This window comes from Alternaria postmessia (assembly GCF_024291825.1).
Source record: "Alternaria postmessia strain BMP 2775 chromosome Unknown scaffold_16, whole genome shotgun sequence".
Taxonomy (NCBI): domain Eukaryota; kingdom Fungi; phylum Ascomycota; class Dothideomycetes; order Pleosporales; family Pleosporaceae; genus Alternaria; species Alternaria postmessia.
Window position 1 is genome coordinate 193639 of NW_026260089.1, and position 20431 is coordinate 214069.

The window sequence follows — 20431 nt, forward strand, 5'->3', positions numbered from 1 at the left end:
TTTCTTGCTGTTCAAGAGATCCCTTTACAGGCTACAGTCCTCTCTACAGCTACAGATATGCCACTCAGCCATCACGGTCATGCCTACTTGACCTTGAGCGTGAAAAACACCATTACCAAAGATTGTCCGTATCGTCTAAATCGTGCTTTCTCGAGCTCGATTGAACAGCCTGCTTCTTACGCTACCGCCTACAGCTGATACTGTATTCCCATCAGTCGATGCCCGATTGAGCTGGCGACGTCTTTTCACCTTCACTACGCGAACCTAGCTGTCAACACGGGTCGCCTTGCCTCATACCTTCTTCGCTGCTCAGCCGCCTATCTCCAACTACAACCTCTTTGTCGAACCTCTTATGCACTAAATTGTTGTTGGAAAATAAGCTAACCCTGAAAAATGCAGTTTATAGCAGCAGAACAACGTGTACCGCCCTGGGAAACACGAGAGGGCTATAACGGCCGCCCCGAAGGTCGTCGCACAAAGTTTTCGGATCCTTCTTGGATGCTCAAGCGCGTTCGAAAAGGACAACAGCGCATTCACACGATCGCGATATTCGACGTGCAATCTTCCTCTGCCGCTGTCACCGGCAACGAGCCCTACGATCTTCTTTGCAGCTATAGCTGGAAGAGTGCTCTGAAGCCCACCATCTACGTCCCGGGGACTCCGTCTCTTTATCAGCCTCCGCGTCTACCAAGGCAGCTACAGGCCGACAAGGGCGCATTCTGGATCGACCAACATGGCAAGCCGAGTCTTGAATACTCATTCGAACCAATATTCCAAGCCATGGCTGTCATGAATCCTACCAAACGCTGGAATGGCATTGACGTCTTGGTTAACAGGAATTCTCTCCAGAAACTGTTCGAGTTTGCGTCCTTCAAGCGAAGCTATCGGCCATTCTGCCTCGAGCTTCAAGTAGTCGGCAAGACCCTGGTGACCGGTCGAAAAGAGAAAGATCCAAAAGTCTTCCAGTCAAAAGGATGCGGCCATAACTTCGAAAATGCTTTCACTTGCGAAGACTCCAACCTCCAGGACGTCGACGGACATCACAGGGTCATTCAGTACCAGATGGGAGATTTACAGCTAGCAGTTAGGATTGAAGCTGATGCATATCTTCAACATATCGAGCCTGCCTCTCAAAACCACGACAACTACGACCTACAAGAGTTCTTCGACAATATCATGCACATCTTCCAACCAGCCAGTCACGCCATAGTACCCCATAGCAACAACAGTCAAACCTTTGTCATAAACTGTGGCACATACCAGCCTCACAACTCAACGATAGAGCTCAAGTCAAACACTAAGAAGCGTCAAGCGAGTGAGCAATGCTGGTTCGGCCGCACATCGCTTTGCGTCTTTGGTCACCACTACCGTAATCTCATAACAAACGTTGAGGAGGTACGTTGGTTTGAGAAAGACTTCGAGATATGGGCACAGGACCACCAGCGGCAGCTCAAGCGACTAGTATGGCTGCTGGAGGAACTGAGACGCGTGGTGCAAGGGGCACCGGGAAAGAAGGCTGTGTTGGTAGCGGTAGAGAAGGGCGCGCCGCTGCAGATCTTCGAGATGGAGGGTGAGAAGGGTCTGATTCCGAGGGAGATTATCGAGAGATTCTGGGATCATGTGAGTGTTTGAGTGATGGATGTAGATAGTCAAGGCGAGCCACAGCACCAGTCGGATGCATGCAAGCTAGCGTGGAATGAGCACCTGCCGCATGGAAATGTGCTCGGCGTCTACACCGAACCCCGCAATACTGTACCATGTTGCGCAGCACGATTTACCCGATACATAGGTGCAATAGCAGGGGTCCGTCTGGGGATAATTATCCAGTTCAGTCGATTCAAAGAGATGCCCTGTATAGCAAACTGTGCAAACCTTCCGTTCGCTATAGCTCCCTTTGCCAGGAAATGTAGCAGAAACTTCATATCTTGATATGGCTGCTATTTCTCCTTCATTCAGGGTGCTACTACTGCAGAGATATCGAGGTGTCCTAGGTAGATCATTCACTCTTATAGGCACTGAAGGTAGAAAGAATATCTCCGCAAGCCACGCCCCGCACCTTGCTGAAGGCGGCTCGTTAATGCACGGCTGTTCCTTCCCACGGAACATAAAGACTACCTGTGGCTAAATTTCTACTACGAGCACTTGCCAAGTCATCTAATCCCTTCATCGCCAATATGTTCCCCTCGTTCTGGGCGCTGATCGTCTCGTACCTTGCGTTGGCCCAAGTCTCTATCGCGTCGTCAGCGTTTGAGAAGAAATGTCTCGCCTTCACACCAGAAAAGTACATCAAGGATGCGACTCTGAACGTCCTCCAACACGTTCCGGCGGGTGCCAACCTGACGTTTCCGGACAACGACGTGACATGCGGTCGAACTAGCCAGATCGTCTCCGTGGATCTCTGTCGTATGACACTCGAGATCAAGACATCCAGAATCTCAAAAATTGCTTTTGAAGCATGGTTTCCGGAAGACTGGTCCGGTCGCTTCCTGGCAACAGGTAATGGGGGTATCGATGGCTGTAAGTGTTGGATAAATAGAAGAATGAGTATTAGCTGTACCTGATGCTGACGGCAACAAAAGGCATAAAGTATGAGGATATAGCGTATGGGGCTTCGAGAAACTTTGCCACCGTCGGTGCAAACAATGGTCATAATGGTACTACAGGAGTCGCATTTCTCGACAATCCTGAGATGGTGGTGGATTTCGCCTGGCGATCGTAAGCATAGTTCCTCCTTAGCTCGAAACATCTACTCACCCGCGATCTAGACTCCACACCAGCGTAGTTACCGGCAAGGCCTTGTCCAAGGAGTTCTACGGGGAGGACTTCACCAAATCTTACTACTTAGGCTGCTCTCTTGGTGGACGCCAAGGCATTAAGAGCGCAGAGAAGTTCCCCAATGACTTTGATGGCATCGTCGCCGGAGCACCAGGTGTCGACTTCAACAATCTGATATCCTGGCGCGCACGCTTCTTCACCATCACTGGCCCCATCAAAGGCTCCAACTTCATTCCAAAGACCGCTTGGCAGACGTGGATCCACGACGAGGTGCTGCGCCAATGCGATACCATTGACAAGGTCAAAGATGGCATCATTGAAGACCCGGCCTTGTGCAAGTTCGATCCTTCGACGCTGTTATGTGGCCACAACTCTACGGCTGAATGCCTGAACGAGGACCAAGTCCAACAGCTGAAGATCATCTACAGCGATTACAGATTTCCGAATGGACAGCTGATCTACCCTGCCATGCAACCAGGCAGTGAGATCAACGCCGTAGACAAATTATACGCAGGCGCTCCATTCGCCTACTCGGACGACTGGTTCAAGTACGTCGTGTACAATGATCCGACCTGGAACGCATCGGAGTATGGTTTAGATGACGTACGTGCAGCCCAAGATCTGAATCCAGGAGACATTCGCACCTATCCATCGTCTTTGCCGGGATTCAAGCAAAGCGGCGGAAAGCTGCTCATGTACCACGGGCAGCAGGATAATCAGATTACCTCTTTCAATACGAACCGCTTCTACGAGCATCTCCGCGGTAACAGCAGTTACGAAAACATGGATGAATGGACGCGTTTCTTCCGTGTCTCAGGTATGTTCCATTGCAGTACTGGTCCTGGTGCGTGGGTGCTGGGTCAAGGTGGGAACGCGGCGCAAGCTGGTATTCCGTTCGATGCGCAGCATAATGTCCTTGCAGCGATGATCGATTGGGTAGAGGGGGGTAGTGCACCGGCGTATATGGAGGGGACGAAGTTCGTGAATGATACTGTGAAGAATGGGGTAGATTTTATGAGGAGACACTGCAAGTATCCAGCCAGAAATACGTTTCTTGGGGGAGATCATAAGAAGCCTGAGAGCTGGGGGTGCATGTCCTAGGGTGGTAAGCTGAACTGCATGTTTAGTTTCGTCGGTAGCCACCACAATTAATTTCGTCCCGGCTCGAAAGAGCTCGTCAGTCTCGCGATGCTGTTGAGGTCTGGTTGAGGGAACTGGTAAGAGTGTTAGGACCAAGATGTAGATACCGCAGCAACTGTTTTCTTTGCGACCCCAAGACTTTTCAAGAACAAAATCCATGTAAAACATTCCATAGCTCGATCCTAGGAAGTGCAACCTGGCTTTACAGGCGTGGCTGGCAGAGATCAACAAATGCATGTTTTGAAACCGACCCAGCACAAGAGCCGCTAACACTGGCCTCGTAGCTGCTATCGGCTTCGGATGCTGTGGGAGGTTCGTCCATGTTCCAGGCGATGAAGTTTGCTTGTCGATGAGGTTTGCTTATCGATGAGGCGGGAAGTGGGCAAAGGCTGAAGAGAAAGGCGGGAGAAGGCACTCACCCTTCTCTTAAGGAACGGCCAGTTCACGACCCTGGACCGATTGGCTGCGGTACGCTTACACCGATTTGCGCAAAGTGCAACTGGTTGCATCATGTTGAGGACCCAGGAAAGCGCCACGAGTAAGTCAGATTGATCGACCACTAAGACACCAGAACTTAACGCGATTGCCATGGCACCGGGCCTAAGAGATAAAAGGTCCTTATTAAATATATCTAAAGCGCAGCCGCGCACCCATCATAACCAGTATACTCAATAGTTCTACATACTCATCCAAATCCCTAATGTCTATTCCAAAACACCATCGCAATGCCCATTTGAGTAACGACATGAAATCTTACAGCCTTACCCTCCCCTCATCCCCCCTCCCACCAAACAGACTCAAAAACCCACTTCCACGATCCCCGTCACCTCGATCAAACGGTCTTCTACTACTACGTCCAGCTTCGGCTTCTTCCTCATCGCCACCCAGCCACTTCGGTCGGGGGAAGGAGAAGTCGTTAGTGTCGAAAGTGTTTTTGACTCTTGAAGCGAAGTTTTCGAAGAAGTTACCTTCGTCTTCTTCGTCTTCGAGTGCAGGGCGTCGGCGGTCGGGATGGGTTGTTGAGAGGCGTGTGGTGCTTGGGCCGCCGTTTGCCGCTGCTGCGGTCGCGGTAGGGAGGCTAGATGACGACGACGGTGCTGGTGTGTCTGTGTATCGTTCGTTTGGCGGGCTAGTATTGGTTCGTTGGGAAAGGCCTAGGACGTTTCCACTTGCACCTTGAATTTCGCGTTCGATCAATGCGCGACCTTCGCGCCATGAGCCGGTGCCAGCGTAGTTTCCTGATGCGTCCTCTTCATCGTCGAGTAGATCTCCGAAGCCACAGATGTTCTTCACCTTGCCGTAGAGTCCGAAAGCCGTAGCGAAGACGGGTACGAGGATGAAGATGGGGAAGAATGCGCTGAAGCCTTCACCGAGTGGTGTGAGAACGATAAGGCGGCCAAGGAACTTGTAGAACATGGTACCCTTCCAGATGTTCTTGTCCGTCATGGTAAGGAAATTGTAGCTCAAAGGGACGGTCAACTTGGCGACTTGGAGACCGTACCAGGTCGCAGATTCTTGATATGTGTTTCTTCGCACGAGCGCCCTGTTGCCCCATATCTTGACCTCGGTTAGACTATAGAAGGCGCAAATGCACATGTAGCATAGCCAGGCAGCAGCGATTATCTGGCTGTTGAAGCCGACCGACGATCGGCCATTGTCGTGGCGGTGTACGACAGTCCAGCCGATAATAGAGAGTTTCGGTCCACCAAAGTCCTGGGCTTCGCGCACGCATTCTGACCAGACGATGGATATGGATGCGAGGATTGTGATGGCCCAGGAGACGTAGGCCAGAGCGGGGATGACGTGGACGTGCAGGTGGTAGCGCGTGAATGGTGTGAGAATGGTGATGCGATCGAACAATCCTCTTGAGGCTGGCAACGCGACGCCTTTGAACTCAAGATGTTTGCTGGCTTTGGAATCGAGGATAGCCTGCGTCCTGACAGCTTTTTGTACAACACGGTCCCATTCGTTCTCGAATCGGCATTTTGCATGGCGCGCCCGCTTCAACTTCCTCGTCAGGTCCGCCAGGTATCTCTCAGTGATGACAGGAGGCACTGTCGCTGTGCCCATACGCCCAACAACACCAGCCCTGTTCTCCGGAAGATTACCCTTCTCTGCCAACTCATCAATCCACTCTTGAAACTCGCGCGCAGTACTATTCTTCCTTTGCTTGAGCTGCACAACCTGGTATTCATACTGATCCAGTTTCTCCAATGCCTCAGTCAACTTGTCGTGAACCTTGGGCGCCTGACTTTGTATCCTCTTCAATCTCTCGCTAACACTAGCGTATCGAAACAAACTCCTGGGGAAGGCGACGAGTCCATGACCCATAAGGTAGATGCCCAGTATCAGACCCCAGGTATACGCCAGCGCCATGACCAAGCTCTTGAAAGTATCCACGTGGAAGCCGTTCCACAGAAGCAAGTATATCGAACCTACGATACTACACCCAGCCACAATGAGCCAATACCGGCCATTGCTCCTAAGCGCATACTGCAATCTTGCCTTGGGCTCTCTATACCCACTATCGCAGTACTCGCCTAGCATAGGCAAGATGGCCCACGTAAGCGCAAACGTGAGCCAGTATATGATGCGCCATGCCTTGTACACAACCGTGTCGTTCAGCCATATGCCTCTGGCGCCATCCGTTGTGTCGAGTCCAGCACTACTCGCGAGGTCGATGGGCAGGAGCACGACGATGCTGGCCGGCAGCGCTATTGCCAAGAAGACGGGTACGACGACGTATGCGGGTGTTGTGCGAAGCGGGAGATAGTAGCGTAGGAGGAGCAGAACGGCGCCGCATATGGACAGTAGGGAGAGGATGAAGAAGGCGGTTGATCCGGCCGCTGAGGACGTCATCGTGGAGTGTGGTGCGACGTGCGCATAAGAAGCGCGGGTTTACAGCTAGTTGATTGATGGTGTGTGTGGTGAGAGTGAATGGACGCCTTGGGATGGCGGGAACCCAAGATAGTCTGACAGTTGTTGCGACGGCGTGGAAGCGTCGGAACGCTCAATCTCGGAATGCGGAACGTACGCGACCCGTTGTGCTTTCCTGATTCTGGTTCTTCCTACCTCTGCACTATCATCTCTTCATCTACAGTATTTCATAATTTCCTTCACATTTTCAGAGTAACAGCTGTCTGCTTGGCATCAAAGACGCCGAAACATGTGTGCAAGCTAGGTCCCTACATTCGTCCGCGTCGCATCCAGCCGCACGCGTCATGGCCAAAGCCGCGCCTCTGGCCCCTGTCCCTTTTTAGCCTCTTTGTAATCACATCACATCGCCGATCCATCTCCGACGTCAGTTAGCGCAGCCGTCTTTCACGAGCGATTGCATCATTTGCCATCGAGAACGTTTACTACTGCGGGGGGCACGCTGCACATCACTAATCACCACTTCTATACACATCCACACCGAGCTCATAAACACACACCGATCTAGAATCTATCTGACAAACTTCGGCATCCCATCACCCACGCATAAGTACGCCTCCCACCACCCCTCTAGCAACACTACCCTCGACTACCAAACACAATACTCACCAACCTCCAGCACCTCCAAACTACCGCCAAAATTTCCTTCCTGCGTCACTTCTTCACGCGCGCCCCCTCGCCCGCCACAATGTCCGCTACAAAGACCAAGGTCCAGTCCATCATCGACGAGAACCCCGTCGCCGTCTTCTCAAAGTCTTACTGCCCTTACTGTCGCCAGGCCAAGCAGTTGCTCAGCGACAGTGGCGCAAAGTTCTACGCGATTGAGTTGGACCAAGTTGGTATGTAGACTCTGCAACTATCGACGGAGCTACAAGACTAGCAGCTAACATGCGCATAGATGACGGCTCAGCTATCCAGTCTACTCTCGGCGAAATGACTGGCCAGACCACCGTACCCAACATCTTCATCGCTCAGAAGCACATTGGTGGAAACAGCGATTTGCAGTCCAAGAAGGGTCAGCTCAACAACCTTCTCAAGGAGGCTGGTGCCGTTTGACTACCTGCAACCTCAACGGCCAAGCTATAGCTATTACACCATGGCATAATGCGAATGAAAATAAATCATCAACGTCACTCATCTTGTGCACTCGATACTAGTGATAACGCCAAAGTATGCATTGCGAATCTGTCAGGAATGATTCTAACTGGGTAATCTTTGTGGTTTATTGCCAGTGAGCCCAACTACTAGCCCACTCAACTCTCATAAAACAAAGCTTGGAACTACACCTACAGGGCTTTCGGCTTACGCTGTTTTCTCACCGCCATGCCCTTCTTTGCAGCCGTTCCATATCATTAACCATCGTTGATGCTATTCATGATGTCATTCTGCACATTCAAGAACACGGACGAAGCTGGATCTTCTAAGTCTGCATCGCATCCGTGAAACTTTGTGCGGCCGTCGTCGCAAAGTATCGTACATCTACATCGTCGTCTTGCTGGAGCTTCTCGAGGTTCGGCAGGATGCTCTTGGTAATGACATCTGTAGCCTTCTGGCAACCCTGGCCCGGTGTACCAGCCTTCTCGAGAGCGATGACAGTACCTTGCTCAGGCAGCTGCTTGAGCGTGTTGATGAGCTGACCATATGACTTCGCCACGTTGAATCTGATGTTGGGGATATCGTCATTGACCAGCTTGTCCATCATGGGGATGATGGACTGTTCAATGACATCCAGACTCAGTGCAGGCGCCAGTGTTGAGACGGCGAAGCATGTAGTCATTCGGTAGAGGTAGTTGGGGTGCTGGCCCATAGCCATGACCTTGGGAACGATAGCATCGTTGGCCCACTCTACACCGAAGACCTCCGTAAGCTTCTTCAAGTTCTGAGTCGACGCCTCACGGATCGAGAAGACGGTATCGCCGAGCCAGCTCATGCATAGGCTGCTAAGCTTCTCATCGAAGAACTGCACACCGAGTTGCGACGCGAGGAGAGGAACGTATTCGATGATTGCCAGGCGTACGCGCCATTGCTTGTCCTCGGCAAGTTGGACGATAGCGGGGAGGAGGGACTGCGAGAGGAGCTCGATGCCGATGACGTTGTTGACAGACTCGAGCTTGGAGATGATGTTTAGGCGAACGTCGGGGAATTCGTCCTTGAGCATCTGCAGGAACATGGGAAGGAGATGCGAAATGGTCCTGACTAGTGTTAGTAAGAAAGCACGTGGTCACGCGTAGTCGCAACTTACTCTTCCTTTCCAAGGATTGGAGCGAGTCCACTAATCTGGGTGCCAAGCGCAGCGCGAACATGCTGAGACTGATCGGAGACCAGCTCCTCTATGCTAGGCATAACCTCGTGTAGAAGGGTCTCACGCTCCAACAGCGCGCAGAAACCTAGTAGTGGTTAGCTCATGTGCCGTGCACCTGCTCCCAAGAGGCATACCTGGAATTTGTCCTGCAATGGCGCTGCGTACCTCGGCCTCTGTATCCTTGAGAAGCTTGACAAAGGCTGGCACAAGGTCGCGGTTGACAACTTCCTCGTCGACGGCTTTCGCAATCTAATTCCATTAGCGCATGCTTCCTTTCGCTACCAGCCGAACGCACCTTCTCAAATCGGTCTGCTACCATATACCGCACCCTCCAGCTCTTGTCCTCGAACAGACTCCGCAGCGCAGTCAGGAGAACACCATGGCTCGACTGTTGCTCCTTGGGTACCGCTTCGGCGATCGCGATGAGGATGTCGACAGTCAGGAGTCGGACACTGTCCTGGTCGTCTGCGGCGAGGTGCTGGAAGAGGGGAATCATCTCTTCGATGACAATGGACGGCGGCATGGCCTTGATGAACTTGGCGAGGTTGTTTGCCGCCTGTCTCCGTACCATGGGGGTATCATCGTGCACTAGCTGGCCGTAGTGCTGCCTGAGGGCTTCTTGTGAAGGGGGTGTAGCGCGAGTGTAGGGGGTCTGATAGAGTCCCGTCGCGGAGATCTTTGAGGTGAACCAGTCGGCTTTAGATAGGCGCAAGACGAGGGGTATGAAGTTTTCTTCAATCTGCTGCTGCGACAGCTCTTCGCAGATCTTGTTGAGCGATTCGACAGCCTGCACGTGTTAGCTGGCAGCCAGATCTAGGCGATTGCAGCGCACACCTTTTCCCGGACAAGGGGCTCTTCTATTGCTGCAAGGTTCTCGAGAGGCGACAGAAGCACGTGTGCATGCTCTGGGCCGCCGACGTACTCGACAAACTTGCCAAGTTCCTCGCTCAATGCTGTGAGAACCTCGTCCTCGTCCTCAACCGACTCTGAATACATCCGTTAGCTAGTCTAGACTGGGCATGTCGACCGGGCAGCCGCTCACCATCTAGAAACGGTATGAGTTCCTCTCGTGTCCGCTCGGCGCCTAGGGCGAGGGCAATTGTGTTTAGTCGGTGGATGGCGTTCAGGCGGAGGATAACGTCGTCGTGCTTGAGCTCGTCGATGAGCACGGCGATGGGGTAAAGCTCGTCATTTTGATTCGCGTCCATGGTTCAGGGTCTGGGGGGAGTTAAGTCTATGAGTGCGCGGTAGGGAGCTTAAAACGCGGGCGTGGTGTTGACGTACCTGGGCAGTTGGTGAGGAAGCGAAGAGGGGTGTCAGGGCGCTGAAGGGCCAGTCCGAGCTTTTCGAGCCACAGGCAGGCACCACCGACGCGCCACGCTCGCAGGATGGGGGTATTGCAGAAGAGATGGGGAACAGTGCTTGGAAGAAATTTACCCTTGAGTGCTCTGAACGATATTCGGTCTATCATCTGTCATATCTGTCGTTGTCATGCTCGGTTCTCCATATTGTGCTCTCTTGCTGCGCCACACCTGAGGCTAGTGCAGACGCCACATCAACTGGGGAAAGCACGATATGACGACTACAGAAGTTTCAGTAACGTCAACCGGATTTGTGCAAGGCCCACTTGGTCATCTCCTACATCTAACCCATCGGATCTCACCTGTAAGCAGAGAGCCGCATGGCGCGTGCTTGATGTCTTGTGACATGGTCTAGCGTCTTCCGCCCGCCAAGGTCGCAAAAAAGGACCGTTCCTACCCAGCAGCAAGAAAATCCACTACTGTGTAGCCTCAATACCTTCGAGACGGAAACCGCGGGTGTAGTGCAATGGACGACATACACGGCTCCAGCCGCCCTGGGAGCCAAGACGCTCCCAAGTTGAACACAACCGAGTCGGAACGGGAACCACTGCTTGCACGGCGCTCTTCGTCTTCATCACGCGCGGTACAGCAGCTATCCAAGCAGCTCACTACGCGACATGCATTTGCCGTTCTTGTTACACTTCAAATCGGGTCGGGAATCTTCGCTTCACCAGCGCAGGTTGACAGCAACGTGCCTTCTCCTGGAGCTGCTCTCCTAGTTTGGGTCCTTGGCGGGCTGCTATCATGGGCAGGAGCAGCATCGTTTGCTGAGCTTGGTGCAGCGCTTCCACTGAATGGTGGTATGCAAGAATACCTACGCCACATCTACGGTGACACGGCTGCCTTCCTCATGGCCTGGGTGTACATCCTCGGCGTGAAGCCTTCATCCATGGCCATCCAAAGTATCGTCATCGCCGAATCCATAGGATCAGTCACATCCAGTACTGGCGACTTACCAGATGCCAAAATGCTCAAACTCATCGCTGCCATAGCTTTTGTCTCCATGGTGTTGCTCAACTCCATCAATACCAGGTTCACAATGCGGCTGAGCGAGTCTTTCACGGTCTTCAAGCTGTCGACCGTGGCCCTGATAGTCTTAGGTGGGGTCGTTGCTGTAGTGGCACATCTGATCAACCCAAACTCTTCGTTATCTGGACCGAGCGACTGGTACACTCGCAATTGGTTTCAGACAAGGTCGACAGTATCGGACGGCCAAACTATCGACTGGGTGTCAATGAGGACATGGGATCGTTACGGTCACTATTGCGCAGCGATATATGGAGGACTTTGGGCGTATGACGGATGGGATAATGTAAGTGCATACTTCTTGTGCTCCAACAATGCCGGCTGATAGCGTTGTCCAGGCCAACATCGTTGCGAGTGAAATCCGCGACCCAGGTCGTGCTCTTCCAAAAGCGATCAAAGCTGCGATGATCGTGGTACTCAGTTCATTTGAACTTGTGAACGTGGCTTACTACATCCTTGTACCTTGGGACAAGCTAAGCAGCAACAACGCAGTGGCAGTCGCTGCTGCTTCATCCCTCTTAGGGAGACCTGCTGGTATTCTAGTTACTATTCTTGTTGCCATCTCCTGCGCAGGGTCCATCACTAGTAATGTCTTCGCGGTGGGCAGACTGACGATGGCTGCATCGCAACGCCATTATCTTCCGGCAGTATTCAGCAAACGAGGGTTGCCAATGACGCAGAGGTCTGAGGCAGACACCACCGCTTCATTCAGCCTCGACGCTCCCATGTAAGCCCTTCTGACTTATTGCATTCCACAACTGACTAACGCGGAAAACAGTTACGCTAACGCTTTGGCTTTGGTCGTAACCCTTGTCTATATCCTGACAGGTAGTTTTCGGGCACTCTTGACGTTCGTTGGTATGGCTGAATGGGTCTTCTACGTTAGTACGGTAGTTGGACTGCTTATACTCCGCCGCCGAGAACCCCAGATGGAACGGCCTTACCGCCCACTTATTATTCTTCCCATCATCTTCGTCATCGTCGGTACTCTGGTAATCTTACGATCTGCACTATTTGCGCCAGTACAGAGTGGAGTCTTGGTAGGACTTCTTCTAGTTGGCGCTCTGATTAGCATGTTACGGAGTAGAGCGAGCTCATGACGATCGATCGATGAATCTGGCAGCGGCGAAGGACGCGCCTGCAGCATTTTATTCCGAGTTCTAAGCGGCATTGAACGGTGAAGTGCCTGCAATCTGGTTTCTTCAAGCTCTAGATCTCCAAGTATAGCCGAGGCAATCTGTCTAACTTAGACAATGGCGACGTACTGAAATCGACTGGACCACCATCGCTAGTGATATGGCTAAGGTGGATGTGGAGCTTACCTATGGAGCCGACGCGCTAAGCAAGGTTCAATCACCTAGCCCGATGGCAGGCTACTTTCCCCGCAACTTAATTTCGACCTCGCTGCCGGCATCGACGTTTTATCGATACCACGACCTTCCATGCTCACTATGGTGATCTTGTCCGTTCTTACCAATCGCCTATCTGCAATACACCCGGTGCTACACCCCGTCACGTTGGTAACACTACCGCAAGTTGCCCCGGCCCTGGGTCATGTACATTGCCCAATCAGATTTATATGGCTAATAAAATGTCCATATCCATACCATGGCTAACCTCCGTCTTTTCCGGATATCAGTACTATGACGACGAAGCAACATGGCCACTATATACGGTCTCTCGTAACGAGACACAATCTTCGGGCATCTACGAGGCAAAAGCACACGACCGCCTGACATTCGGTCCATGATAGCAAGCCACATTGTACCTTACAGGATGACTGCCAGGCCCTAAGATCAGGTTCTAGAGCGTTTCTGGATTTTGGGGAACGTCTAAGTTGTTTGACATACATACTGTATGTGTTCTTACACGACCTGTGGAAAAGTGCTGTGCGATGAGGAAGGACTGAGATCACGCACCGCTTTGAAGCAGAGTCCTCTTCCAACCAACGGGGTCACATGTGCCAAGGACGTGAATTGCAGTCTTGGTTGTGTACACGTACTAGTCATTGAATCATTGATGCGGACTTTCGGTTATTGTTGGAGGTTTTGCGATATCCACGCAAACACTTGAACAGTCGAATGCATTGGTCCCTTGCGAGCCACACTGTTAGCCTTCTATAGAGTATCAATCTTGACTCAAGGTACTCAGTAGCTTCAGTGAGCGATTCGCTTTGGAGTTGCGGGGAAGCCCCTGGGACATCGCGTAGATGCACGTCTTGCAGCACATGCAACAATGTCTGGCTATTCCAAGGTCAGATCGAGGAATCGCATACCTACATGGGCCACTGGGTAAACAACCTTTATCGAATTTATTCAGGAATGAAATTTCTCACCAATGGTATTGGATGAGATCAGTGTTTTCTTATTACTCCGCAGATGGTTCTGGATTGCGACGAGCCGAGATGGGACTCGGGTTGTCGTACAGCGTCATGCTGCGTCCAAACGATGTACATACCACGTTCGATGAACTAGGGACGAAAACAACCGCAATATAGGATACGGGAAAACGGAAAGAGAGACTCCACGGCACTAGTAGACCGCCAAGCGACGATGAAGTATGTCGGAGAGCAAAGTATAAAAGAAGGCAAAGGATGGACTTCAAAATGACTACCATCAACATCAAGCAGCATCTCAGCATTCTACCTTCGCTTCCACCAGCCCTTCATTGTCTACCAGTCAAGAAGAAATCTTCAGCAATAAATATGCATTACTCCATCCTCGCCTTCGCTGCCGGCGTCGCTGCCGCTCCTTTTGCTTCCACTGGAACCACCACTCTTTGCCCTGCTGGGCTTTACAGCAACCCCCAGTGCTGTGCCACTGATGTCCTTGGTGCTGTTGGTTTGAACTGCGCAGTCCGTATGTCTTCCGCTCCTATGTCTTTTCTTGCATACAAAGATCAGCGCTAACGCTACAAACTAGCTGCCACCACTCCTGCCAACACTAGCGATTTCATCAGCGGCTGCGCTGCCACTGGCCAGCAAGCCAAGTGCTGTGTTATTCCCGTTGCGGGTCAGGACGTTCTGTGTCAGGATGTCAGCCCTGGTGCCGGCGCCCCAGGTGGCGGTGCCCCCACCGCTACTGTCACTGCTACTGCCACAGGTGGTGGTGGTCCCACTCCTACTGCTGGTCCTCCAGCCCCTCCAGCCCCTCCAGCCCCACCCGCTTCCAGCTCCTGTGAGTCTAGCACTGCGCCAGCTCCTACTCCTTCCGACTGTGGCTGCGACGAGTAGTACAACGAGATGATGGATGAAGTCAGCCGAGGCATGTAAACATGAAGCTTGGACGGAGAAAGGAGGAATGAAGATATGAGTCAACATATATGTAGTTGTCGTTGGAGTCCATTCAATATACGGCTGTAGCACCAACCTCCCGTTTTCTGGTGATGAAATGGTTAAATTGAATGCAATGATGCGGTGTTATGATGCGTTCAACTTCTAATCATAGATGAACAGTAGAAGTCAAACCGGATACATGAGCACGTTAAGCCAATAGCCTGACTTACTAAAGTGTAGTCTTTTCACATTACCCATTCAATGCAGCAATAGGGTCGTTGTTCGGAACTGTAAATAAAGTGCTCTTCCCGTTGCCTTGACTGAATATTCTCTCATCTTCGAAAATCGTCCGCAAGCACTTATTTGAGAGGAAGAGCGCAAGGCCACAGTCAGTTCCTGTAACGCAGGCGATGCAGCCATCGTAGGGACTTTTCGCCGCACTGACAACCTTGTGACCTACTCCCAATCTCAAATAGCCATTACTAATCCTTACGCCGTTCGCTGTGGATATGATGCTATTTGGAACGTATGCTGTCTAGTAGGCTGAGCCAGGGATTCCGATGGTGATGGTGGTGGTTGAGTAGACAGTCGAGATGTACTTTTGAGAACTCCATTCCCACATTCACATCCAAGACGTGAAGAATCTGGTAGCGGTTTCATCGAGAGGGATGAGAACATATGTCATTGTCGCCATACTAATGATGGTACTAGTATTGGTTGTTGTAGTAGCAGTGGTTGTATTGGTCCTAGTTGAAACCACGGTAACGATGTCTCCACGGTAAAGATTGGCGGTATGTCCTTTAGGTCTACATCTGATAAAGTCTTTGTCCACTTGTCCTGATCTTCGCTTGTTTTGCTCCTTCTCATGAAGTTATACATTGCGAAATAGACGGATACACAGCCAGGAGTTGTTGCATTAGTCGTCGATATCTTGCTGACCAGTGAAACTCTGATGATCAGGGTGGTATCTGTCTCAATTGTGGACACGATACTCATCGTGGTGACATATCTACTGTCAGCAGTGTCTGTGGATGCATTAAATCTGCAACAAGAAGGACAGTTAGATATCTCGAAGCGGTGGGAACCGGGGTCTTTGCAGATTTCCAGTACGTTTTTGGTGGTGTGAATACTAGTAACCCGCGCGAGATCTGCACTCGCGCCTAGCAACAGGAGAATAGCGGCTGCTTCATGGTGACAGGGAATGAATGTGCTCGATGATTCAGGCAAATAAAAAGCGCACCTTCGCAGTTATCAAGATACCCAATCGTGAACCTAGTGTAAATGCTACTAATGATTCTGATGTCTTACGTATTCTCGTCTTGCCTCAATGTTCCCGTACCTATCGATACCTGGGTATTTCTTACAAGTCGCCTAGGGTTTGTACGAATTGAGCACCAACTTCAGCAGCCTTGCACACTTTTTCAGTCACCACCTTAAGATTAACGCTATTTAGCCAGCCTCACATGGTCTTGGTAGCTTTAGTGTACACCTCCATCTCTGGTGCTTGCGTCTATTGCGACCTTCAGCAGAGAGGGAAGCAAGGGCAGAGCTCGTATCAATAAGTCCACCCTTTGAATACAGTTCTGCCGCTTGGTCCTCAACGGATTTATCAGAATGTAATCTAACAAGATCTGTAAATAGGACGTATGGGGCTTGGAGTGAACAGTAGATACAGGTCAAGGGAAATCGGCAAAGGCATCCACGCCAGTGAGGGGCGGTGCACGGCCCCACAACCTAAGATTGCAAGCACATCTCCATCGGGTTGGTCGAAAATCGCAGCGGTGGCCCGATTCTTCTGAAGCAAGACAGAAGCTACACGCTTGCCTTTCGCGCAAGTCGCGCGATACAACTCACGGTTCCAGGATGGGCGAAGAATTGGTTGTGTAAACTTTCGTCGATACAGTAACTAATATGCGTTTTGCAGTCTGCTACACGGCCATGCTCCAGCGGCAACCTTCGTCACTGCGACCTTACCATTCGCACTATTTCCTCTATCACACCGCTTTATTCGCTTTCTCGGGGTCGCCTATACTTTCTAACGCGCTCCCCACGCAACAATGCTGGAGCGTACCATCGACAAGCGAGCCGTTGCAGCTGTGATGTCATCAAGTGTTTCCTTGTCAGCCTCACCAAACCCAACAGCTTAAATATATTGGAGCCGTGCAAGTGTTAGCGAACTTTGCATGCAGACGGCTCGTCTTCTAGAATATTATATGGAATTGTCCGAGCCAGGAGCAGCCTCCGTTGGTGGCTGCTGACGTGGAGATTTGCCTTGTTTTGCCTGCTATGTGCACTGGTCCTGGCCTTCACGGCCAAGCTATGATAGGATTAAAGTGGCAGTCGGCACATCCGATTACCATAGGAGAGGATGCCTCCTATCAATGCGCGGTGGCCAGCTAGTATTTCCATGGTATGTGCCTTGAAACCGCACAACAACCTTCCTTATTGGCCCTGTTCCCGCAAGCAAGGCCCCCGGTTTGCTTCCAAAATAGTGGCAAGCTACTGCAGTAACAAGATGTCGGGAACCGTTGGCAGGGGCCAAAGATCACTGATAGGCTAGGTCCTGGACACACGTGCATGGGCTGCATCAGCCGCCCCCATTCGGGATACGGAATGGCCACGCCTATTAGCAGCAACATGTTCGCGACACCGAAAGCCATCTAGCCAGGTCTCTTTTTACCCTCAAAACTCGGTAACGAGCAGCATCTCATACAACTCGCATCGCCTATCATGTCTGCAGGCCTCGAATTTGCTGCGGGGATATTCGCTATCATTGGCGTTGCTGAAGTTATCGTGCGAACGGGCCGGGAGGTCCATGGTTTCCTGCGCGATATTTCTGGCGCTCCAGAAGAGATTGATCGATTATGTACTACTGTCAAGGAAACCACACTCCTCGCTGAGACCGTCAAACAGATTCTGGAAACGCTCGCTAGCCGGAAACCAGCCGATACCACGGATCGCATTACAGCTCTATTCGAATCTGCACTTAAGAGCTTACAACGTGAACTTCAAAATTTGAGGATACTCAACGCGAGATTCAGAGGTGTGAGCAACAAGACTTGGAGTAGGGTGAAGTACGTTCTGGACGAGCGTAAAGTCAACAAGATGTTCAACAATCTTGAGCGGGCGAAGAGTTTACTCGCAAACTCTCTGCACGTCGCAAGCAGGTATATGATTCCTCGCGTCGCGGATGAACCTGCGCTCATAGTAGATTTAGGCAAAGATCTGACGACCAACATCTGGAGACTCTAAAGAGGCACAACACAACTCAAAAGTTGTTGGCTTCGACTAAGCGGAACCAAGCCACACTGATACAAGGACAAGAGCTTCTGGGGCGTCTGGCAGTCTGCCATTATCAGGAAACAAAACGAGCTTCAAAAGAAATAGCGATTGCTCACCAAGAGCATCTGATTGAGCATCAAAGGACCCGAGACGTACTATCGGCAAAGCTTGAGGACGTCATCGTCACCCAGTTCGAGAAGTACCGCATCTCTCGCGCTAGATCCGTGTCGACTAGAGATGTCTTCTTCTTTGGTGAACGTCGCGACATGATCATGGCTTATCTGCTCATTGTCAAACCCCATTTGGAAGTTGCGCTTGCCAATTTGTTCAACGACGGTATCAGCACCTTTCCACCACATTACATTTCCTGGCTACAGTCCGAGTACGAGAACCTCATAGCATCAGCAGCGCAGGAGGAAGCGACAAAGCACCCGCAGTCCACTGCAACCTCTCTGGACCGTTGGCATTACTCTGAAGAGACCAAATCGCGCCATCTGACGACACCTCGGCGTGTAATAGGGCAATCCAAAATCAGGTCTACTACACAAGAAGCGCATTACGCGAACCTCTACCTCAGCACACCAGCTATCGCTCACAAATCCTCATATACACATACTACTCCGTTCGGCAGTCTGCGTTTACAAACTTCTCGCAGAGCGTCCAGATCGAAGCTTCGACGTCCAGATGAGGAGGCTAGCTTCACTTTCACTTGCGGTATCGGGCGGTCACTCCACGCTATTCATGCCCACTTTCTTCGCAACGCTTCCGGTCCATCGAATCCAAGGCTCTGCGCCCAACTCAGTGTCTTTACCTTGGCTGAGTCCGAAACCCACTACAACCAGCTTTTCGCATCTGCTAGTGCTCACGAGATTGATGATGCACTACGACAAGGCGTGATTTCTCCGTATGAGATCAACCGAGAAGGAAGAAATCTATGTCTCTATGTAAATTGTACCCAAATATTCTGATGGAATGACTCAACGCTAACCCACAATGCGTAGTATGCTGCAGAGCACACACGGATAGACCTGTTCGATTACTTGGCAAGTCAAGGTATCGGCGTATCAAACCTGAAGTGAGTCGTCTCTACCATCCTGTAACAACCTTTTCCTAACGTAAAAAAGCCACGATGTTAGCCTAGTCGCAGGTCTCTTCATGCGCTCGATAGTCGATCATGATCGAGTCGCATTCGAGAGAACCGTTGATCACATCATTCCTCAGGTCTACGAGTCGTCCTCGTTTCTTTTCGAGACAACAATGAATATGCTGCTTTGGGACTACTATAAAGGCAGATCGCGTTCTCTATTGGGTGAACAGATACAAAGATTGCAGCAAGAGGGTCTCATATCGGAATCAGTGATTCTCAATGATGACCCGTGGGACTGGCCTTCTGTAGCAGGTATCATTGCACCACTCTTCGAAATTGATGCTGCATACATCAACACGATGGGTAGTCTTGGCCGCAACAGAATCCAGCGTTGTTATTGCGTTATCGATCATGAAGGCAGTCCAGGAGACCCAATGGCTATCGAAGAAATCGCCAACGCGCTGATAAGAGCGGGTATCGATGTACACCATCGCGATCATGATGGTCTGACGCCGAGTATGTACGCTAAACGCTGTGGCGCATGGGATGGATGGTGCAGTGCGCTTGCGAGGAACGGATTGCGCATTGAAGACGTGGTGCGAGAAGAAAAGGCGGAATGGCTTTTAGAAGAAGGATGGAGAGAACATTGGGTGGAAAGGTATGAAGAGATATGGAAGCCAGTTGATCATGGGTCTGTGCTGGCGCAGAAGACGGAGGACGGAGAATAGAAGCCATGATGTCATCACTTTTCCTCGCTCACAACTAGTTGTTGAATCATCCCCGATGCTCAATCCATCATCATCTGTCTCGATTGCATCTCTCGAATATGACAAAGTCCTGCACTCTCTGTTCAAAACCCCGTGACGTCCTTGTGCGCTGTCAGATCGACGAGTCGCAGAAATGGCATTTCGTCTGCCCTGGAACATGCTGGAAATCAGTTTCTGGTGGCGTTGAAGATGCAAAGGGCATGCAAGAGGAATACCCATATTACCGATATGGCGGTATGGTGAGTTTTTGCAAATGATTTGAGAGAAGGAAAGATGGCTGATCTGGAGTCGTGGGTAGTGGAAAGATAGAAGTGCCGACGGGCCGGTTAGCGCAAAGAAGCCGAAGAAAGTCAAGGAGAGGCAGAAAGAGGAGATGAAGGCGAGGGAGGGAAGCACTGCGATGTCTTCCGGGATAGAGAAGTAAGACTAAGGAGGGGTAGGTAAAATTCCCGTTGTTTCATCATTAGAAATGATCTCGAGGAG

General features: G+C 51.2%; 8 protein-coding genes across 8 annotated transcripts; 6 read left to right on the forward strand and 2 right to left on the reverse strand.

Moving 5' to 3' along the window:
* Positions 1–393: 393 nt before the first annotated feature.
* J4E82_003657 (uncharacterized protein) lies at positions 394–1789 on the forward strand (the record flags this gene model as incomplete). Its single annotated transcript, XM_051729941.1, has 2 exons — positions 394–1620; positions 1769–1789. The coding sequence occupies 2 exons, from the start codon at positions 394–396 to the stop codon at positions 1787–1789; spliced, it is 1248 nt and encodes a 415-aa protein (XP_051590265.1).
* Positions 1790–2174: 385 nt separating this feature from the next.
* On the forward strand, positions 2175–3876 carry J4E82_003658 (uncharacterized protein; the record flags this gene model as incomplete). The annotated part of the gene is made up of 3 exons (XM_051729942.1): positions 2175–2517; positions 2580–2715; positions 2766–3876. 3 exons carry the CDS (start codon positions 2175–2177, stop codon positions 3874–3876), a joined length of 1590 nt encoding a protein of 529 aa, XP_051590266.1.
* Positions 3877–4668: 792 nt separating this feature from the next.
* Positions 4669–6774, reverse strand: J4E82_003659 (uncharacterized protein; the record flags this gene model as incomplete). The annotated part of the gene is made up of 1 exon (XM_051729943.1): positions 4669–6774. One exon carries the CDS (start codon positions 6772–6774, stop codon positions 4669–4671), a length of 2106 nt encoding a protein of 701 aa, XP_051590267.1.
* Positions 6775–7537: 763 nt separating this feature from the next.
* J4E82_003660 (uncharacterized protein) lies at positions 7538–7905 on the forward strand (the record flags this gene model as incomplete). Its single annotated transcript, XM_051729944.1, has 2 exons — positions 7538–7688; positions 7748–7905. 2 exons carry the CDS (start codon positions 7538–7540, stop codon positions 7903–7905), a joined length of 309 nt encoding a protein of 102 aa, XP_051590268.1.
* Positions 7906–8269: 364 nt separating this feature from the next.
* On the reverse strand, positions 8270–10359 carry PAA1 (Polyamine N-acetyltransferase 1; the record flags this gene model as incomplete). The annotated part of the gene is made up of 6 exons (XM_051729945.1): positions 8270–9041; positions 9092–9236; positions 9286–9400; positions 9447–9938; positions 9986–10137; positions 10194–10359. 6 exons carry the CDS (start codon positions 10357–10359, stop codon positions 8270–8272), a joined length of 1842 nt encoding a protein of 613 aa, XP_051590269.1.
* A 619-nt stretch (positions 10360–10978) lies between these two features.
* Positions 10979–11863, forward strand: J4E82_003662 (uncharacterized protein; the record flags this gene model as incomplete). Its single annotated transcript, XM_051729946.1, has 1 exon — positions 10979–11863. One exon carries the CDS (start codon positions 10979–10981, stop codon positions 11861–11863), a length of 885 nt encoding a protein of 294 aa, XP_051590270.1.
* A 2379-nt stretch (positions 11864–14242) lies between these two features.
* On the forward strand, positions 14243–14770 carry J4E82_003663 (uncharacterized protein; the record flags this gene model as incomplete). The annotated part of the gene is made up of 2 exons (XM_051729947.1): positions 14243–14396; positions 14460–14770. 2 exons carry the CDS (start codon positions 14243–14245, stop codon positions 14768–14770), a joined length of 465 nt encoding a protein of 154 aa, XP_051590271.1.
* A 2772-nt stretch (positions 14771–17542) lies between these two features.
* On the forward strand, positions 17543–20372 carry J4E82_003664 (uncharacterized protein; the record flags this gene model as incomplete). The annotated part of the gene is made up of 6 exons (XM_051729948.1): positions 17543–17979; positions 18030–19038; positions 19096–19169; positions 19219–19697; positions 20120–20187; positions 20247–20372. The coding sequence occupies 6 exons, from the start codon at positions 17543–17545 to the stop codon at positions 20370–20372; spliced, it is 2193 nt and encodes a 730-aa protein (XP_051590272.1).
* Positions 20373–20431: the final 59 nt, after the last annotated feature.